The 21,147-nt window shown below is 46.4% G+C and overlaps 1 protein-coding gene across 1 annotated transcript in view; it reads right to left on the bottom strand.

Annotated features, from left to right (window-relative positions):
* CACNA1B (calcium voltage-gated channel subunit alpha1 B) overlaps nucleotides 1-21,147 on the bottom strand; it is a 300,523-nt gene that overhangs the window by 161,359 nt on the left and 118,017 nt on the right. The window contains exon 7 of the mRNA XM_082009035.1: nucleotides 3,180-3,283. Within this exon, the coding sequence (XP_081865161.1) occupies nucleotides 3,180-3,283 (104 nt within the window). The remainder of the gene's footprint in view (nucleotides 1-3,179; nucleotides 3,284-21,147) is intronic.

The raw sequence follows: 21,147 nt of genomic DNA, 5'->3' as shown, positions 1-21,147 counted from the left end.
TTCCAGAAGAATCAGCAGAGGGGAAAGGTTGTTTGCTCTTTATTTTAAAACAGGTATAATTTTTTCTGTAGCATTTGCATTGCAAATTAGAAAAATTATATTTTGCCAGCAGATGAGACCCAGGATCCTAACCAGGTCAATCTATCTACACTGCTCAAACAGAATAACCCAGGAGCTAAGGCCACTCATATTAGGTATCTGCCCGGTGTTGACATGGGTTCACAAATAGCTACAGAAAGGCAGAAAATTCCATTAAGAGTTATGGCAAAACTGTGTATGATCTAGTGCCAGTAGGAAGCTCAATAACTTGCTGTCATTTTAGATTATTTATATTGCCATAATCTGTGATTGTGTCTACATACCTACTGCAGAAATTTGTAGCTTCCTTATTGCCCACTGAGGAACACAAATATGTGTGAGGAAATAGCTCCAAACTAACAGCAATGAAAAATACTCAGGTAAAAGCTTTTTCTGTGGCTTTCCAAGGTACAACAGCAGCAAGCTGAAGCTTAACCCCCTAATGCTGGTGATGTGTATGGCAAAAGTGTTGGAACATAAAATACAACCTGACCAATGGGGTTCTTGTGAAAGATTTTTACATTTTTGTGTAATGAAGATTGCACACAAGCCTGGGAAACCAGTGACCCAACCTCAGCTTTGCAATTGTTTCTGGGGGCATTACATCCCCTCTTTCTACCTGGCTGTTCCCCCTCTAATGTGTGGAGAAGGAGAGCAGAGCACTGCATCACCCCCAGGATACCGCAAGGATTAATATTAAAGGCTATAAGGCGCACAGGACATGAAAATAAGCAGCAGATGAGCGATTGCTGAGTTAACCCTGTTCACGGGCTATTTATAGAACCCCTAACCCTAAATCAACTTTGTTTTATTGAAACAGGAATTGGGGATATTGCCAAGAGTCTCCATTGCAGGAGTCACTAGCTGGCACTGTCATTGGGATGGGGATGGCAAACGTCCTTGAGGGAAACTGCACCCTATGGAAGTCAACGTGCATTTGCCAGTGACCCTTCCTCCATGCAGAAACCCATGCAAAGAACAACCTCCATCAGAAATTCCTTTGTTTCTACAGTGCTGTCTGGGGCTTTCGGCTATCGAATATAATGACAACAGCCTCTGCCTTCAGAGAGTCTTTCCATCTTTCTGGTGCCTTCTCATCACCAGCCCATTCAGATATACCCAGTTTCCTTCATCGATCAGTAGCTGTAAGCCCACCAGCAGCCTGCTGAGCAGCGTGGGCAATACCTGCGCTATGATGCTTATTCTCTTCAGCCTCCCCCCAGGAATTACTCCAGCCAAGGACGTCGAACTACTATGCAAAATAGAATTTAAAAGCTTCCCTCGGTGAAGAAGATATTCTCATCCTTACCACTAATAAAGGGAAACCTGACGCACAGAGCTGCATTTTTAATAGAAAGATACACATTTATATAATATTCGTATTTTGCCCCAAGCAATGGGAGGCTTTCAGGAGAGCCAGGCAGAGGTCTTCATCTTCTGGTCACCAAACATATTTGAATTTGGTACAAAGGAACAGGAGCCTGCAAGCTTCTGAGTTTTGTTTTAAATCACAAGTATCATTTCAGCCAATGTGGGCTGACCCCACTGTGGAACGAGGAAGATGAACTACCTAATGAACCACACTCAGCCCTGGCTCTGGTGCTCGCTTTAAATCATGTGTCAGACAAGTATGGTCACAAAGCTCTCTTTTACAAAGGCTCTGATACAACAAGATGTCTGATGAATGGCTTTGATCGGTTATTGATCATGACCGTTATTCCTGGACAAGGAACAGCAAAGTGCACAACATAGCCTTTCCCATGACCCTCTCTTGTAGCAGCACATCTCCCAGTCCTCAGCAAAACTGCACTTCTGCCTCCCTGTTCCTGACCCAGGATGTGCTTTGAGGACGAGGATCCTTAACAAAATAATAAAATTGAGCATGAATCTCTTCTTTGGAAAATATTTTGCTTTAATAACTTAAAGAGCAAAGACACAGCACTGAAAGGGCTTTTACCACTCTGCAGCATTAACTCTTTTCTCTCTTCCTGTTCTGCCAAGGGCCAGAAAAAAATCTAAATCTTTATAGAGCTATATAATCTAGATCACCTGGATGGGCTAAGAAGAAACTCTGTGCAAAATGAAGTGCCAAAGTCTAAGAGCTTGCAAACCGTTAAGATGAGTCAGGTTGTTAATTCCAGATCAAATTTCCACAGATGCTGAGGATGTTCCAGCTAGGCTTCAAACTTGGCAGCCTGAATTCTACAATGGCCCCAACCTAAAACTCATATGCAACAAACACCAAATCCTTGGCTGACCCCCAGGGATTGAACATCAAGAGACCAGCATGTCTCCTAAATCCAGACATTGGCTTAAACAGCTAGAGATTTAAACACAAAAAAAACCACCACTGCCACAAAAAAAAACCCAAATAAAAAAATCTGAGAACAAGAGGAAATGGCCTCAAGTTGCGCCAGGGGAGGCTTAGACTGGATATTAGGAAAAATGTCTTTACTGAGAGAGTGGTCAAGCATTGGAACAGGCTGCCTAGGGAGGTGGTGGAGTCACCATCACTGGAGGTGTTCAAACAAGGTGTAGACGTGGCACTTCACGACATGGTTTAGTGGACATGGTCGTGTTGGGTTGATGGTTGGACTTGATGATCTTAAAGGTCATTTCCAACCTTAATAATTATGTGATATTTTAATTGCCTTTTGTTTGAGCTTCCTCTTTCTCTATGCTGCACAGTTACACCAAATGCACTATGAACACTTTGACGTCCAGCTCCAGCACTGAAGTATTTATACTGGCATCAGTGAGTTCCTGATGGGTTTTCAGGACAATACAGGAGTAAGTTTTGGCTGAACAGGCCCAAGTCAGTATAATTACAGGTAGGTCACTTAACTCTTGGGTCTGGATTCAGAATCATCTCAATTAATGTTTTTTTCATCAGCCTATCTCCCATCCTATGGCTCTACAGTCTTACAGAAATACCCCCCTGAACAGAAAGGACAGGGTAAGAAATGTGTGAAGGGGCACAAAGTACGGTGTGATGTATCACCCCATCTTCTCTTTTCAGCTACATCCTCCCACAGTGCTAAAACCAGCATGTCTTCCCTTTTCATACCCAGGTGGAGACAAACAAGTCATCAGTGTCTTACCCTGATAAGACGCCCAGCACCAAGTTGAGCATGAAGAAAGAGCCAATGATGATGAGAGGGATGAAGTAAAGCCAGTTCCAGGTATTTCCTGCAGCATCATTTGTCTGGAAACAAAGAAAAAGGGAAAGAGAAACAAATATTAATTCTCCTCAGAAACAAAATACCACAGAGAAACTGCAGGCAGGGGAGATTCCCCTCACGTTTCCATAGGGCTGTCCACCACTGATGTAGCGGTTAGTTCTGTTACGCTCACCAATTGAAATGCCAGCAAAAGCTCTGATGAACCAAGCTGACTGTCCCACTGTCCACACCACGATTTTGTCATTGGCTCCAATAAGAAGATTCATCTAATTCCACAGCTCCAGGCTGACCCTGCTGCAGGGCCAAAACACACTTTTAAGTGACCTACCCCTGTGCAGGCTTTCTACACCAGCCTCCTCTCTCCCTACCTCAACTTTGATTTCCCATGTGCTGAGCATCAGTGTCATATTTACATCTGAACTGAGACACACAACACCGAGAGGGAACCACAGCCTTCCATTAATCTGTGCTGCAATTAACGCAGAGCGTGGCACCGTGCCCAGAATCTGTGGATACACACGGAGCAGGAGAAGACAAGAAGTCTGCAAGAAAATGAAGCATCTTCAGAGTGACTGCAGTTCCACATCTGCTTAACTCAGCACTTCGGGCTTCTGTCATCAAAACCCGTCCAAGGCTCCCTGAGTAAGCAGCAGTCTAGATTAAGGGGAGGGAAGGGTGGTTTAGTTTATGACAGAGTTTCTGCATTCATCAACCACAAGGGAGCTCTTTAAGGAACTGCTGAAAAGTAAAATACCACATGGCCATTTCCTGAAGCCAAGTGCCAAGAAAAATGCAAATTCTTCTCTTGTGAGTGAAGAATGCAGCAACTTGAGAATCTGATGTCGGGTGTAAGGGAGGGGAAAAGGGAAGCAAAAAGAAAAAGACCCAAAGACATCCTCCTCCCTCCTCCTGCAGAGGGTAAAGAATGACACGAACACAGAGCTCACCTACCTGCCCAACGGCAGAGGCTGGCAGAGACCACGGAGAAGCGCTCTCGAACAACAACTTGCAAAAAAAATGTATTAATACTAACTGATATTGGTGCCTTTTACTTATTATCTGTGGTGCGTTTCGGTCCCTGTTCCCAATCATATTTGCAAGTGTAATTTTGCTTGCGGAAGGATTCACAGAAAGAAGTGCTGTGCTTTATTTCATCCATGCATGCACTTGATGCCACCTCGAAATGCCTCTGCATAAGAAGTCACCACCCAATAAACAAGCAAAACCAAGGTGCAATGTGAGCAGGTAATAACATTTATAGCCCTGATGCAGACAAATACCTTCTGAGACATGTTTAACATGGTGCATATCTGCACAAATTCTCCCTCGAGGAACATGCTCTGGATAGAACACATGACAAGTATTTCTCCAAATAGGAAACGTCTTCAGAAATATCTATCAGTTGATCAGTGACTCACTTGAGAGGAACAGGGACTAACTAACCTCGCCACAAACCACCCCTGCTAACGGCAAAACCAGCGCGTGACAGACAAATGAATCTGAAAACAGGCTGGGAGAAGGCAAGCAGAAAGATCAGGAAAACTCCGTGCAGCCCAATCTCTCATTAGGTTTTTTTACTGCTTTTTGTAATACCTGTCATCCCGCCCCAGCAGCACCACTTCTTTGTTCACCGTTTTGTCTTTCCATTCCTCCCTCCCTGCTGTTAGCTATTTCCTTTCCCCATTCTGCTGCACCGCATCCCTACGGGCAGCTTCAGGGGAAACAAGGATGCTCGTCCTCAGGGCTTCCTCCCCAGGGCATGGGGAAGGAGCCTGGTACAGCCCCAGCCTGCTCGCCTGGGATTGCCAGCACAAAACACATGTTTTTATATTTAGAGGCTGTTCTTCAATTCTCATTTTGTCAACTGAGGTGGCAGTCCTCACGTCTCCGGCTGGAGCAAGCGCATCCCGTTCGGCAAGGCTGGGGACTGCCGGCAGCCAGGCACGGGGGGCTGGCGAGCCAACCCGCGAGGAAGAGCTGGAGGAAGGGAACAGATGGGAGAAGGGAAACCACATAAACATGCAAAGAGAGTGCAGCAGGTTCATTGCTGCCAAATGATCGTTTATCATTTATTTATTCATTTGAAGCCCAAACTTGGCGATAGATCCACAATTCCATGCCACGATCAAAGCCCTTAAAAATGAAACGTGCTGAAATACAACTCATTAACCACCCTCCTCTGAGCATTTGCTAGACTACCTTATGCTCAGGGCAGGGCAAGGCCCAGCTCTGTTTGCTCTGCCTCACACACAGGGACCCAGGAAAAACTAGAGGGAAAAACACCAGGCACAAGGATCCACGGAAAACCTTTCCCGAGAAAGCAGAGCCTTCACCGGCGTGCAGCGTCCGTCCCAGTGCTCCCAAGCACGCTTGAACCCCACCACAGTTTATGGCACCGGCTCTGCCATGGTGAGATGCTTTAATGAATTAAACCTGTTCACTGCCGGGAAAACCAAACCCCTCTCCCCCAGGGAAAGCCCTGAGTCCTGCAGGCACCTCCGGCTGCGCTGAGCAGAGGCGGCAGCCCTCCGCCCGCAGAGCCGCAGGGGCTTGGGCTATGGCCCAGCACCAGGCTTGCTCATTAAGCAGGATGAGCCAAGAGATCAAATCAATTTTTATGTTCCAGCTAAAACATCTCACTGGTGTAACGCCTGGCTATCAGTGCTACTTGATCCTAACTACAGGTCTAACCCAACACGGAAAGAGAAACAAAGTACTTGTCACGATGTGGCAGAATTACATCCAAATACAGTAAGGGCTTACAGGAGGGGTCCCTCGCAGCTCCGGAGCTGAGGAACCCGCTGGTTAGTAACAGCTGCAGGGCTCTTCACAAGCACCCCCCGAACAGTGCCCATGTCAAGCTGAAGCCTTGCTCCAGGAGTGCCCCAGGCACCGGCATCCAACAGCTCATGGCCCTTAAGCTTGACAGCACAAGACTCCCACAGGCAAGGTGCTGCACAGCAGGAAACTGAGGCACAGGAAGCCTAAGGGACACTTTCGGGGTCACAGTGGAGACCCAGAGGTCTGTACCTCTACAGCCCATGTGAACAGTCCAGCCCCTGGAGCTGCCCAACAAGCCCAGCAGCCGCAGCTCCCTCTGCCTAACCTCTGCTCGGCTCCAAGATGCTTCCACCCACCGACCCGGCACTGGTATCAAGATGCACTCACCGTGCCTCTTCACAGCTGGTGCCTCCTTTCCTTTTTTGCTAAAAGTCTAACCTAAACCCCCAACAGCACCCTTCTGGCCTCTTCCATGTGACTCTGCTTCATCACTGGAGCCTGATGCCACTGCTCCTCAGCAGGAGCACCCAGGTCACAGCTGGATGCCAAAGGACAACCTTTATGTGTTGGCTCTAAGCATCCGGGGGCTCTCTCCTCCCTTCCGTGCAGCACCGAGCACATTGCTGGCATCCCCAGACAGCGACAGCGTGGTCAGCGCTCTACAGGAGATGCGGAGATAGGTGGGTGAATGAATGCTGTCATCTAACAACTGCAGACGCTAAAAGGCTTCTGTCATGCAGGGAGAGAAGTGCCCTGAGCTCCCAACCGAGCCAAAGGGGATAGAGCGCGCTCCAGCAAAGCACAAGATACTTCCCACAGCCGCGCATTTTGTGGCTCCTCCAACGCCGGAGAAAGGCCAGTGGTAAATACCCATGTCAGTCTCTCCGACACAGAGACCCGTTAGGCCACTGCTTCGTTATGTTAACAAGATGGCAGCTGCGTCTAATTATTAATTCATTTAAAGATGTGTTTTGAAACAACTGACTTGAAAGCAGCCTACTGCTGCTTGCAATGTGCTGTGCAGACCAGAAACGCTTTTATATTATCTTTCATCTTCCTTCCTGCGGCCACGGCCCACGTTCCTGGCAGAGCCCTCGTGCCCCGCTGCCCCGAGATGAGTGTTCTCGTCTTGCTGGAGCTCTGCTGCAGCCATCCCCATCCCATCGCCACGGAACGGTCGGTGAAGCGCTGCCTGCCCCGACATCCTCCTCCCAGCCCGCCCCCACCCCGGCAGCACCACGCCGGCTCTCCGGGGACCCTGCCTACTTTCAGCTCGGCGTTCCCCGTGGCCGGGGCATCGCCGGGGGAGCCTCGCAGCCTGCCGGCCCCACGGCCAAATCCCACAAGCTGCTGACTTCAAACAGGGCTGATCAAAGGGAGCAGGAGCTGCTTTGGTAGGGGAAGGAGCATGTAAATACCCCGCAGCACTTCCTCGCCAGCGAGGCTTCCGCCAGCCGCGGGGCGTACTGGGAAAACTACGACAGCCCCTGCAGAAAAGGGACCCAGCAGCCCCAAGGAAGGGAAGCCTCTGCGATTTCTACCAGGGTTGCTTGATCGTGGCTTGCATCGGTGAGGAGATCCTGGTTCTAGAATGCCAAAATAACAAACAAAATTAAGTGAGATTTGGTTTACACACAGCCTTGCGAACAGGCAAGAGACTGCCTCTGCTCAACGGCTGGCAAATCTTAGGTTTCAGGAGATTTACAGGCTACAAATTAGAGCAAGTTAAATACAGAATAATCCCCCAAATCCTGCCTTCCCCCCCCCCCGCCTTTTTCTCTAAGCAGACAGCACAGCTGCCCACAACCTCCCACTCTCCTCTGGCTTCTGTGACACGACCTAAATCTATATTTCATCGGGCGAGAGGGAGAGGGGACTCCCACGTACCCAGGCAAGTGTGCCACCCACCAGCAGCCAGCAAACGGGCGTACTGGGGCCATTCCCCAAGGGTGAATCTGGGACCCGGCGGATCTGCAATCCAGAGCTGACAGCTCCTCCTCGCTGGTGCAAACAGTCCTGCCACCGCTCCGCGCCGCCCACGGCCCCATTCAGCGCGTGCCAAGGACCAAGCAAGCCAGGCAGTGATAGCACATGTTTCAATACCTTATTCGAATAACCTATTAAACACTGCTGAACCTGATTAAACCCTCTTGTGCAACACAAAAGCAGTAGAACAACAAAGACCTTTGCCATAGGAAAACGCTGCATGGCAGGGACTGCATATCCTGATTGGAGACTGTTGTGCTACAAGGAACCTAAGCAAAAAACCCCAAAACTCACACTTCAGCTCCTGATTTTCAGGGTTTCTGATCAAAACACCATCATTTTTTTTGTCCTTCTCCCAAAATCATCACTGTCTCCACTTGCAGTCCCTTTATTCCTGTACTGGGAGGAAGAGAGAGCTCAGGGATGGCCACAGACCCACCTTTGAACACAATGACTTTATAGGTAAGCCTATAATTAATATAAATTATACAGACTTCCCGATGACTTTGGCACTCAGGAAGCCGCTGCAGAGGGGAGGATGTCAGTGCAGGCCAGCTGCTGGGCACCGCCACCCTCCACGGCAGACCTCCTTCTGCACCAGCACCTCCGTGGCTGCAGTCACCACCATGCCAACCCACTCCTGCTCACAGCTGGAGCTAAGGAAACACACCCCGAGCTTCATGGCTCAGGGTTGAATTCCCTCCTGCTACTGCTATGGGTGGCAGGCACCTCTCGGGGAGAGTAGCCGTACAGCAGCCTTCACCAGAGCTTCTCTGCCAGCGCCTAAAGGCAGCCAAAATACCATTATTGTTGTTCATCTGATGACTTTGGAGCTTAAATGAGATCCTAAGGGTAGCATCTACAGAGGCGTAAAGTCACTGACCATCCTACCACCACCAGCCTGAGTAATGAATCCCAAAACAAGGTCTGGTCCAGCCAGCAGATCTCCCTGGTTGTGCAAAGACACTGCTTTGGGCTCTCAAGCTGTTAGAAACCCATTTATACTAAGTTACTCCACTTTTTTTACCAGTAGAGCAACAAAACAACTCTCTTTGCCGTTGAACAAAGAGCCATTCTGCTGCTTACACGAGTTTCTTCTTTCAGCCACTTTTGACAGGAGTAGCAACCCTGAGGTGATTGCCCAGGATCTCCAAAGAAGAAATTCTGCCACCACTTTGCTCAGCACATTGTCCATCAGTGTGAAAAAGAAGCAATTAATGGGCTAACACGTAATCCTTTGGAAAGGTTTCCAGAGTGGGGTTCAATAAAGAAGGGACCTAATTTGATAGATACCGCCAAAGCTGAAGCACCACAGACCATTAGCTCCCTACTATGTTTTTAATCAAAATGTATGTATGGTACACCTAGAGTTTACTCACTTTAATCTAATCAATGGCAGAGCCTGACTTATTTGGGGCAATTAAAGCATAATCTTCCCTTAGATAAGTGCTTTTGCATTGAAGAAAACTCTAAGCTCTCTTCAAGAGATGAACTATATTTACCCTTCATCTGATTTTTCACAATTCATTCCTCGCTACTTTTGTTAATTAGCGACGTTATTTATGGTTGATTTATTTCTATTTGTTCCCATTCTTAGGATTAGGTGAACACAGAAATTACTATGAATAAAACCAAAAATATTAAAAGCATGTGTGCTGAGCACATGGAGCCCTGCCTCACCCAGCACATTTTCTCTAAGCACTAAGTAACTCCTGCTGAGCTCCTCATCAGAGACCAGCCTTGCACAAGAAGGTATTAGGACAGAAAACCCCAATTTGCTGAGAAAAACCATTCCAAATTCAATCTGGGGAATCCATGATGTCACGTGAGTCACAGACTCAAGTGACATTTAAACCAGTCACTTCTCTGGGATGCTGCATAGTCTGCAGTACCATGACATCCCAAAGAGTTGATCTTCACTTCTGCAAAGTGCAAAGTGCTTTCACAGGTGGAGAATGAGGTATACAGACTTCATATGAACTTGATAGGTTCAAGTTCAAATTTAACTCACATCTGAAGTCCCTGAATGCATAGCTGTGGTCAAACATAAGCTTTGCCTATTCTAATTAAGAAATACTCATTATTATTTGCAGTGTATTTGTAAGCAAAATCCCTGGTGGGAAGTCTGGACCCCATTCTGCTGAAAGCCCTGGAGAAAATGCTTCTGTCCCAAAATCCAGCCTGGTGGAGTGTAGGCCAGTGTATTTGTCAGATTAGAGCATGAGACAGTTGGCTTCCCCCTTAAAAAAAAGTTAATCTCAAGCCTAAAATCTAGCAGAACATTGAATAGCTTTATTGTATTTCAGGTTTTCTTTTAAACAAAGATGACCACAAAAGGGGACTGGAGCGATTTGCATAGACTTCTTAAAATATTGCAACCTTCAGAAATAAGTCTGGGGTCTAGGAGATAATGAAGGGGCCGCAGTCTCACATCAGTAACATACTGGGAAGAGCTGCGGAGGAGTACAGCATCTTCCTCACCTCCCTGAGAAAGTCATATGTTAACATCTCATTCAGTAGAGCTGTGAAATTTGTTCTCCATTCCAATTATTCAGTTACTGAAAAGGTATTAAAATTTATTACTTTTCACAAATATTAATTTTTCTCCTTTTTTTTTCCCCACATCTCTTTGGATCAATTGAAAACATAAGAAGAAAAAAAAAAATTTTAAAAAGGTTTTCATCTTAAGTCTTATATAGCCTTCCTCAGCCAGAAATACCACCAAGCCCTGCACAGAGGAGGCATTACAGAAGTTGAAATTGGGGCACAGCCAGCTGAAAGGAGTTCTGCTTCCACGTTTCCCAGCAGACCAGCAAGAGAAGTCCCATCTCTCAAGTCCTGACCCAATGTGCTGGCTTATACAAGATACCAGAATGTGCAAAAAAAGCTTTTTTTCCCCCCCAGTTCCAGCTTAAATACAATCTTGGCACAAAGCCAGGCCAATAACTTTGGTTACTGACTTTCAGGTGTTACAGTCCATTTGCAGAGAGCACCTGGTGTGCGGCTCTGCAGGGACGTGACAGCCGGGGATGGGGGAATGCTGGCGATGGACCCTTCTGAGCCAAATTAAACGAGCACAGAGGTGCGTTTCCCAGTGATGCTCAGGGGTTGTACCACCCACAGGAGGGAGACAACAGACCACCTGCCTGGTGTGCTCGTCTCTGCGAAGGATAAAACTAAAACAGGTTGGCTAATGAAGTTGGCGGTCAGCCCAAATCACACTCCCACCCGTGCTGCATACAGCAACCACGGGTTGGTGGTCGAACACCCGCCATGAGCACCCCTCCATCTGGGATCAGTGGGTTCAGGTCGCTCAGAGCAGGTGTCATTGTGTGTAGAGGGAGTGAATGAAAATGGCAGAGCCCCAGCCCACCAAGCTGCAGAGCAATTTGGAGTCAGGCTTAAGCACGGTGTCTTCCGGTTGTATCTGCTTATGTGTGCTTTGAGGAAAGCTCCTTAGCCGGAGGTTTCCACGTGTGGCTGTGGGATGGACAGCATCTCAGGAAACCCTAAGGTCCATATGAGGTCCAGCTAACAACTTGAGATTGGAGGATCTCCTGATCTCCTACTAGAGCAAGTTATAACTGTGCCGCCTGTGCATTTATGGTAGGTCCCAAGTGGGTTTTGGGCACTAGAAAAGATTTCATGGCAGAGGACAGGTTTTCTGGGGACCCTGTAGGGTGGGGTACCCATTGTCTTGAGGGCCAGCAGGAGTAAGAGAAGCATTCAGAGAGCCTTAGGGGGCTCTTATGCTTATGGTTTATGGCTTATGTGCCTTATGCTGCTCCAGTTGACATACAGGTACCCTAAACGTAAGGTGAAGCATGTCTACCCTCATCACAAACCAGAACGATGCGCAACCCCTGTTGCAGAAAGAGAAATGCCTTTCACATAGTGGGCAGTAAAAACAGAGAGCGAAAGGCAGCTCAAGAGATATCTTCACAACATCAAACAACATGATTGTCTATGGGGCAGGAAATCCAGGTGGAAGCCTCAAGCAGAGGAGACCATTGTTTAAAAAAGGAAAAATACACACATACGAAATCAAAAATACATACGCCTGGATAATTAGCCCTGCTGGTTTTGATACTTTAGGATTCAAATTTTCTAGCTTCTCTTTCTGAAGACAAGAGTTAGAAAGTGCCCAAGTAAGAGAGAAAGGGAGCTACAATCCTCTCGAGCACATAAACTCAGGCACCAGGCTTTCAGAGGAAAGCACCCAAATGCATAAAATCAACCCAAACACCAGAAGACTCTCAGTAAAATCCTAGAAGCTGGCAGTATTTTAATTTTGCTACAATACTGCTAGCTGTGTATGAACATCTTTTAACTATAGTTGTTGCATGCAGTAATAATGTTAATTCAGCCACGCTTAAATAGAAGCAAATCCTCCCTTTGTTTCTCCCCTTCTCCAGCCTTACAGAGCTGGGGAGAATGAAAAAGCAAAAACGCTGATGTTTTATGCCTTGATCCAAAGGCTTATGGCACCAATAAATCAATATGTAAATATGCTAACAGGATTTCTTGATAAAAAATTCATTCTTGCCCCAGCTAGTGTGGACTCACTCAGCTGCTTTATTCATGACATTCCTGCCTGCCTGGCACTGTGAAAGCTCTTTCACTGTCAAAAATTACAGGCTGGCCAAGGGACTCTACCTATTTTTTTAATCTTTTTTTGTAATCTCTTCTCCCCTTTCTTTTATTTTTAAACAGCTATGGACTTTAATTATGAATGTAAGCTCGGTCCAGGCAATTCCTATTGGAAACGGGTAACGCATGTTCACGATAAGGAAGGTCAAACCTATGGTGGAGGTACCCAGGAGAAAACATTACCCCAGCAACCACACAACTGGTCACCCTGTGAACCCCACTGGGCAGTTATGACATTGACGCTGCCTGGAACATGTGTTTTACATACGTGAGCACCTTCTGCAAGGTCACACAGCAAGTTAACGGCACGATGATGAATAGAGCCCAGAAACACCAAAGCTGTAACCAGAGGCACCAAATGCATCTCGTGGGCTACCTGCAACCCCAGAACCTTTTTGTTTGGTTAGGAGACTTTAGCTGTGGCAGCGGAACAAGGCACTGCCTTCCTGATGGCCACAGCACTCAGCCCACAGGTCACCCAGCAGTGCCATGGGGGCACCTGCACCAAGCCAGACCCATTTATCTCCTGGTCCTCAAAAGCAGTGTCTCACAAAGACCAAACCTTCCCTAGCTGAATTCAATATTCATCATAAATCTAAAAGCCAAATAGCTAGTAAGACCGAGTAATTAAGATAGTTTCACCAAAATGTGGCTTAAGCCAAGCTGCTAAGGAGGCAGCCAATTCATCCAGCAAAACTGCACGATACTCTACGATTCAAACCAGCATGGCAGGTGCCTCACGTTGTTACCTTCAAGTTTCTTTTCTCTGAGAAAGCAACTGAGTTCTAAGAAGGGGGAGAGAGCACTGCCAGGCCCCCACACAAGGCTGGCACAGAGGCTGCTGGGGTTGGGTTGTGCGGAGTTTGAGGAAGGGTTGCTCCTTGAAAAAACAGGCACCACTTTTAAGTTTTAAATTCTTGGAAAGCAAGAGTGCTTTACACGTCATTCATTGCTTGAGAAGGCTCATGTGTAAGTCATGTTACACTTAGAATAAATTTAGTGCTCGCGATGGTTTTTTTCTTACACTGCAAAGCCAATCAACAAGGCTTCAGGTATCTGCTATCTTTCACTGAAGAGCCAAAGCTGTCCCCAAATGTAGTCCTCAGGCCCTAAGGAGGGAGAAATACACACACTTATGTGTACACACACACACACACATATTTAGAGCTCTGTTCGGTTTCGTTGCTCGTGGATACACGTGGTATTTAAATAAGGATAAAGATGCATTCAGACCAAAACATAGGTTTTGTTGGTCTAGTGAGTAAATGCAAAATAAACTTTCCCTCCCACTCAGCAGCCCCTGTGGCCTGCAGCCCCTAAGTCAGCCAAAGAGAGCCAGTCACATGGACCAATGCCCAGAACACTGAAACAATCCAACAGTCAATCATTTTCTGACTTTGAACATAGGAAATTGTGGGTCAATGCCAGAAACCATTGTAGATAACAACAGTCCTAGGAGTAATGTGCAGGCTTCCTCATTATCTTAAATGCAGATTTTTCCCTCTAAACATTGTTGGCAAAACCTTCCCAAGAAATTTTCAATAGCAGAAAACTGTTTTAATTAACTAAAGTCTTGATTCCATTGTATAAAGTTATAACAGTAGGCTGTTACATGCATGCTTTCTTCAGCAGAGGGTTGGGATTGAGCAGAGTATTGATCTATTTAGGTTAGGCCACCTTCTCATTTTGTCTTCTAATGAGACTACATCCAGCGGTACAGCTTCTCCTCTAGTTAATTATAAGCAGAAAATATCCTTGTAGATCCATCTACAGCTCACAGAACTAGCTGGGGCTGAGAGCTCAATCACGCAAACTTCAGAGCGCAGCAAACCCCAAATCCAACAGTCCTTTGTCAATGCAAACCCCGCTTCTCAGGACAGGAGTCCAAAGCTATTTTATCACTACCATTTTCCTGTTTCAGACAAAAGAAAACAAAAAACAGTTGGTCGTGATCCTCTCAGCTCCATCTAAAGATGTTTCACAAGTTTTTATGAAGATATTTTAAATAGAAAAGGACTGTCTGATACAGGAAATTTTTCTTAACCACAAGTCTTGCCAAATTTTTCCAAATTTGAATGAAAACTAGTTGTGAAATTCCAAATTCAAGTGTGAAAATATTTACTATAGTGTAAATTCATTAAGTCTGCAGAAAATTATGAGATTGGCCCAGAGCTCCTCTTCTCCGTATTCTAAGTGTCTTCTCTGGGAAGCACACTGCTGAACAACAAAAGGTTTTGCCACTGACCATGCTAATAAACAAACTAACCCTAAAATAAGCAGATGCACCCAACTTTTCTTGTTGTGTTGGTGAGCAGTTGACTTAACTGTTATTAAAAAACAGTAGCAAATTCTTCAAATTACACCTGCCCTCTTTAGGAAACAACTGCTCAAAAAAAAAAAAAGGGAATTATCCACCTTTTTCTCTTGGCTTCCTCCCATGCCGTACGGAGCAGCTGTGCAAGCGCTGGTCTCCACTACTGGAAGGCTTCACCACGCTGGGGTCTGTGTCTAGACTGCTTCCCAACCCTGCGAGGAGCTGACCTCTGGCCGGTGAGCTCAGCGGCTGGTACCAGCGTTACTACGGCACTACAAGTTCTGCACAGGATAATTGCTCCAAATTTACCTGCTTCTCTGTTCACAAACAAATGAGCAAATATTTTTAATCCAGCTAAATGACACCGACACTTCCACCGTAACAGCCAATGCAAGTTCTCCAGCTGCTTGGGCTGTACCCTGAGCTCTGACATGGCTACAATCCCATGCAGATGAACTTCTCCCACTTTTGCATGGTTTTTCAGTCTGGACACTAGGCGAGGTGGCTTTCATCTAGAGTTTTTCTTGTTTCATGAGCAGTTATCCCACTTTCCACAGTTACTGGGCAATTTTCCTCCTGCAAGGGATTCGCAGATCTTTTGGTGGATTTTGGCACACAGAACACAAAGAATAACAAAATGTTGCTGGAAGAAAATATCATTATCAAAAATTTCCTATTTTATACTCTCTATAGTGCTGGGAACTCTATTTGTTGGAGGGAAAACAAGAGGTTGCCCAGATAGATACCCCATCCCTGGAAACATTCCAGGCCAGGTTGGACGGGGCTCTGAGCAACCTGCCGTAGTTGAAGAACGCTCCCCTCACTGCAGGGGGGTTGGGCTAGATGGCCTGTAAAGGGTCACTTCAAACCCAAACTGTGATTCTATAAAAAGGAGAGAGGCTTAAATGTGACTGACATTGCTGACCCTGAAGACAAAGGAGAACAATGGCATCTTCTCCGAAAGAGCAGCTTCAACTTGCACCTTGTTGGAGCACCTTCATGAGATATACCAACAGAGTGATCACAGAGGACCTCTGCCTCAGCAGATTGTTCCCTGCCTCTCTACCACTGACACGACACAGAAAACAGCCCCGATACCACCCATCTGTGGAGTTCCCCAAGCCCAGCACCCCCTGAGCTGCCTTGCACCCACACACCGAACATCCCACTCACCCCATCACCGAGTCGCCCAGACACAACGCCGCTCTGAGACGCCAATATCGCATCCGCTACCGCAGCCTGCCTTTGTTCCTCTCCCACATCCCAGGGCACGCGGCCTGCTGCTAAAAGAGCTGTGGCTTTCTCCCAGAGCCCACACACAGCCAGCCTCTTCTGCAGGAGAACCTAGCCGCAGGCATTTTGGGTTGCCGTAGGAACTACAAGAGCAAATAAAGTCTTCGCTTTTGGCTTTCTTAGAAGTGTTCTGTTATTCTCTTCCACTCCAACCACAGATGTAGCAGTCGTGGTACAACCAGACTGGCATACTTGTGAAAGCCTGCAGCTGCCTTTTTCATCCTGCGTAGGAAAGCAATTGCTGGGCATGTAAGAGCTGCTTGTTCCTGCGGTGCTATAATATTGTCAAGCTGCAAGTGAATTTCTTCAGCTGGAGTTTTCACTTCTTGGCAAGCGCTGATGATTAAGCTGTTGTTTGGAGAGATTTTCATTTCTTTTCAGTGAGCAACTGCTCTGTTGAAGGGGCTCTTCAAGTTTGTATGATATATGTCACTCGCCTGCTGTATATCTTAAATGTCTCCTATTAAACCTGGAGGTGGCCACCCCACAGTCATTCTGAATATACCTTCATTGAGACGTTAAATGAAACGCAGAAGATTCAGCAATGCACTTAAACCCTTGCTCAACTTTACACATTTTCTCAAGTGCTTTTCTGAACAGGGTAATTTGCTGGATCAAGACTGAAATGTCCCAATCCTTTCAGCCTTAGAGAGAATGTCCATGCGGGCACAGGGTCAGACAGCCCGTGTTTCCAGACAGGTGGAGACCCAGGCATGGTCAGAGACATGCATCACACCCGTCTTGGCATCTAAATATTTCAAAGCCATTTCGGCCTTAGTCATGCTCCACATTTTCCATGATATCCTCTTTGGATATCTGCAAGGCCTTCCAGACGAGGAAGCATGCAAAGCCTGGCATGCAGTAACACTGCATTCCTAAAAGATCTGGGAGTTCAGTCCTTTGGCAAACAGGCCCCATGGTCCTCTAAATTCCAATTTGGATTTGGAATTTAGACCACTATGAGATTGTTGTACTGACAGCTCATCATCCCACACAGGATCCATCAGTTGTACAGATTCCTCCATTTACCGTGTACTTTTCTCTCGCAGGGGCCAGCACAGCAGACCAGCTAGGCAGGGGAAACTTGTGCTGCTTGTTCAGTGATCTCCGAGGGATTTTTCAGCTGAACTACAAGCCTGTTGATGAACACACCAATTTATTATATCTACCTGACAAGGTCTCATTAGTAGCAAATATGTTATTCCAAAGCCTGGTGCGAGGCGTCTCTCTGGGAAAAAGGGAGATGAGAAATCCAGTCCACCTCCTGCTCAAGAGCAAGGTGCTCAGGACAGTTTGGGCATAGAGTTCTAGGCAGAGTTTTGAGACACAGTGAAGTTTGGTTATTTTTATGCCACCAGGTTTCTGCCTGGCAGCAGGGCACAGGTAGTAGGTGATTCCATTTATACAAGAATTTTTGAAACTTTGGAAAAATGCTCAGAACTAGATGACTGTCACACAGAAGTGATAATGATAATCTAAATGAATGAACTTTGACCTAAAAAACTTGTTTTTCTACATAATAATAAGCCTCGCTGCCACTCAAGCAAAACACATGTAACAACATGATGGGATGGAGCAAGCTTAAAACCAGCAGGAAACATGGGTGAAATCCACACCTCTAACCAGCTGGAAGAAGGTCTACACATCAACCCATCCAAGACCTCAGAAGAGGTATAAATGGGACATGGGCATTGCAGAGGCCACGTGCAGGCTCTCGCTGTTGGGATGGGTTTCACACGTGGTGAGGCTGCAGTCAGAACTTCCAACATGGTTTTGTGCTCAGGTTGATAGTTTGGCTTTTCTTGCCCCAGTTTGGTCATCTGAAGTGGTCCCTGCCTTCTGCCGACTTCCAGCCCCAGTTCTGCACGAGGACCCATCCACAAGTCCAGGCTTTTCCCCTCTTCTCCCACAGCTATTTGCTATTGCAGTGATCCTGTACTCAAAATGCTGCCAGGCTCTTGGCTGCCTGCTCCTAATCCTGTCATTGCTGCTTGACTTTCCCGAAGTGATTGGTGATATCAAAACACGGGAAAACAACACTATCCCCACAGCAGCAGTGACAGACTGGGAATTACCTATCACCTTTGTGTGCACACGTAGGATGGCTGATTCTTAGTAGCAGATTAAAGTCGTCCTAACTCAATATTGAATGCAATTTAATGCTAACACCATCCAGCATTTTCTCTTCTTTACGAAACTGCGGGGAGAAAGAGAGCACAGTTACATCCGTGCAGCACCTTAGCATGGCACAGGAGCTCAGCCCCCATCTCCATCGTGAGTGCACGACGCCAGCGCATTACACATGCACTGCTGGCTCCGTAACGCAGAGCCTGGTCCCAGGCATCTCCCTTGGCACTCAGTGCATTTCCAAGAGCAAACACACAGTGACAAGAAAAGTTCAGCACTGGTGAATGCCAGGTCCCAGGGGTAATCTGTCTCCCAGACAGAACTATGGGAAATTTTGCACTATATAACCCAGCTGTTAGGCAGCGCTCTTGGGTCTGAAATCTCTAAAACCCCTGAAAAGTCAGAACAGGCTCCTTGCTACAGACAAGATTGTGGTGGCCCATTTCTTCATACCCCTTTAAGCATTATTGATTTTTTTTCTCCTGTTTGTTTCTCACTTCTCGAAGCGTACTGCATTATTAGATCTCCAACAGAGCTACATCCACCTCTTTGAAGACCCAGGTAGATCTTGAGGCCCTGGCCACCCACTGTGTTCCCAGAGAGCATTTCAGCTCATGCAACACAATATCAGAAAGTGAAGTGAAGGCAAGTCACCCTTTGTCATGATCGTGCTGCTCTGTGCAGCCGCTAAGGCCAAGCGTGGCATCAGTCCCCTGGTCTGTTCTGTGGGTGCCGCTCTCTTCCATCCCTGGGTCCTGGCAGCCCACATTCAGCTGAAGCAAAGCTTGCCCCTTAGGCACAACAGAGAATCCAGCGTAAAAGAAAAAACATATCAGAAATGTGTTGTGTGATTGAGAATGGCAAAACAAAACTTTTCTTTGTCCTTACTCTTCCTGTTAACCTAATGTAAGGAAAGCACTTCAGCCAATTTTCCCCCTTTTCCTGTCTCCTTGCATGTTGCTGGCTAAATAGTTTTGTTCCTCAACATGCTAATTCAGAACAAGGAGAGCTGATACACACACACACACACACACAAAGAGTGAGCATAGGAGACTGAACCCATCACAAACCCCCTCAGCTCCTGACACTGCAGGCTGCCAGCCCCGGGACACACAAATACCACTGTAAACAAAATGTCATTTATTCTCATCCCTCTCAGTATCTAGCAATTATGGATTTGTGCTTTAGTAGACAGGCTTCAGGTCACTTCTAACAGACAGCAAACAACGGTACATTAGGTGTATTAGGAGAGAAGAGCAATTTCAAAGTCACCCTTCACGGAGTCCCACAGCCTTTGCTCTTGCACTTACTGCGGTACCAAAGTAGGTGTGACAGTCACACATTAGGAAAGTCAAGTGCATAACCTCACAGGAAACCACAATCAGGAGAAAGGGGCCAGCAAAAAGCCACTTGAGTCACCTTTAAGCCTTTACTGGCAGATTTAAGAGGTGCCTGAAAGTGTGGGGACTAGTCTTGAGCCCAGGAGAAATCTCACAAGCAGGGAGCGAGCCAAGAGGAACCTTAATCCAAGTCTCCGAGATGCAGGGATGCTGCTTCATGTTATTTATTTCCCTCCTGCTTTCTGTTGTGTATTCACCTGCACCCTTCCTCCACCTTCCTGGAGGGTTTTACACAGGAAACCATTTCATCATGCAGGCAGCCAGCGCTAGTTACATCCAAACTCCTCCTGAGGAACATCACCTTTGATTCCTCAACTCATAGTTGTGACTGATGAAGATCGAGTGTCGGCAGTTTGATCTTTATAGATAAATGTCCCCAGAAAGGCATATGTGAGCTCTCCAAACAACTGGGTCAAACAGATTCTCTTCTTCCCCTACAAGCTCCAACACATCAACCATCCCACCAACAAAACCATCTCTGGGTTGGGCTGGAAATGGAACAATAATTATATCCCAACCTTCCATTTCTGTATCTTCATGGGAATCAAGAAATTCAAAGACATAAAGGGGAATGGAAAATATCAAGTGAATCATAAGCTGTTCTAAATTCAGTGAGGGTAAAGTTCTAGTTGGGATCCAATTTAGGGAAGACTTACATTTTATTTGAACTATTCATTCCTACTTACAAGAATATTAAGTTAGGCCCAGTCCACAGTCTTTAAATACCCACTGGACACTAATATTTGACAGTAGAAAATAGAAGAACCATGAAAACCTCTTGCCATTAAGATCAAAAGAGAGTGAATGTACACTTTGACATTTCTCCTTTCCTGCAAGGAGTCCCTATTTTGCAAAGCAAATTCCACCATGTAGCTTTGAACTCCTGTAGAGAAAAGATAAAAGGTGAAAACCCAGCTCTTTGAAAGCCAACATCAAGACTTCTGCCAACTTCAGATGAATCAGGTTTGACCCATGATTTTCTGCAGGAGAAGTGGGGCCACAAAACACACTCCTCAGCATCTTGGAAGCTCATCATGCACCTCCACTGCAAAGGCATGAGTACACCTCATGGAGGGGTATAGACCAGCTAGCTCAAACAGTGCTAGCTGTGTAACCACCACAGCAAGGAGTTCAAAAACCTTCCTGATCCACTGAGTCCAGAATGGAAGGCATTGAGCTCCAGGCTAACCACAGCTACAGTGCTAGGCCTACCCTAGCTATCTTCTCTGGCTACAGGCTCTGTAACGAATGCTCCTACTTAGCACAATAAAAGAACTGTTTTAATTGGGGAATTCATGGGCAGGCACAAGACTTTTCAGGCTTTTCCCACTTTGGA

The sequence above is a fragment of the Phaethon aethereus genome (assembly GCF_964289735.1).
Source record: "Phaethon aethereus genome assembly, chromosome: 20".
In the NCBI taxonomy this organism is placed as follows: Eukaryota; Metazoa; Chordata; class Aves; order Phaethontiformes; family Phaethontidae; genus Phaethon; species Phaethon aethereus.
This window is presented reverse-complemented; position numbering and strand designations above follow the sequence as displayed.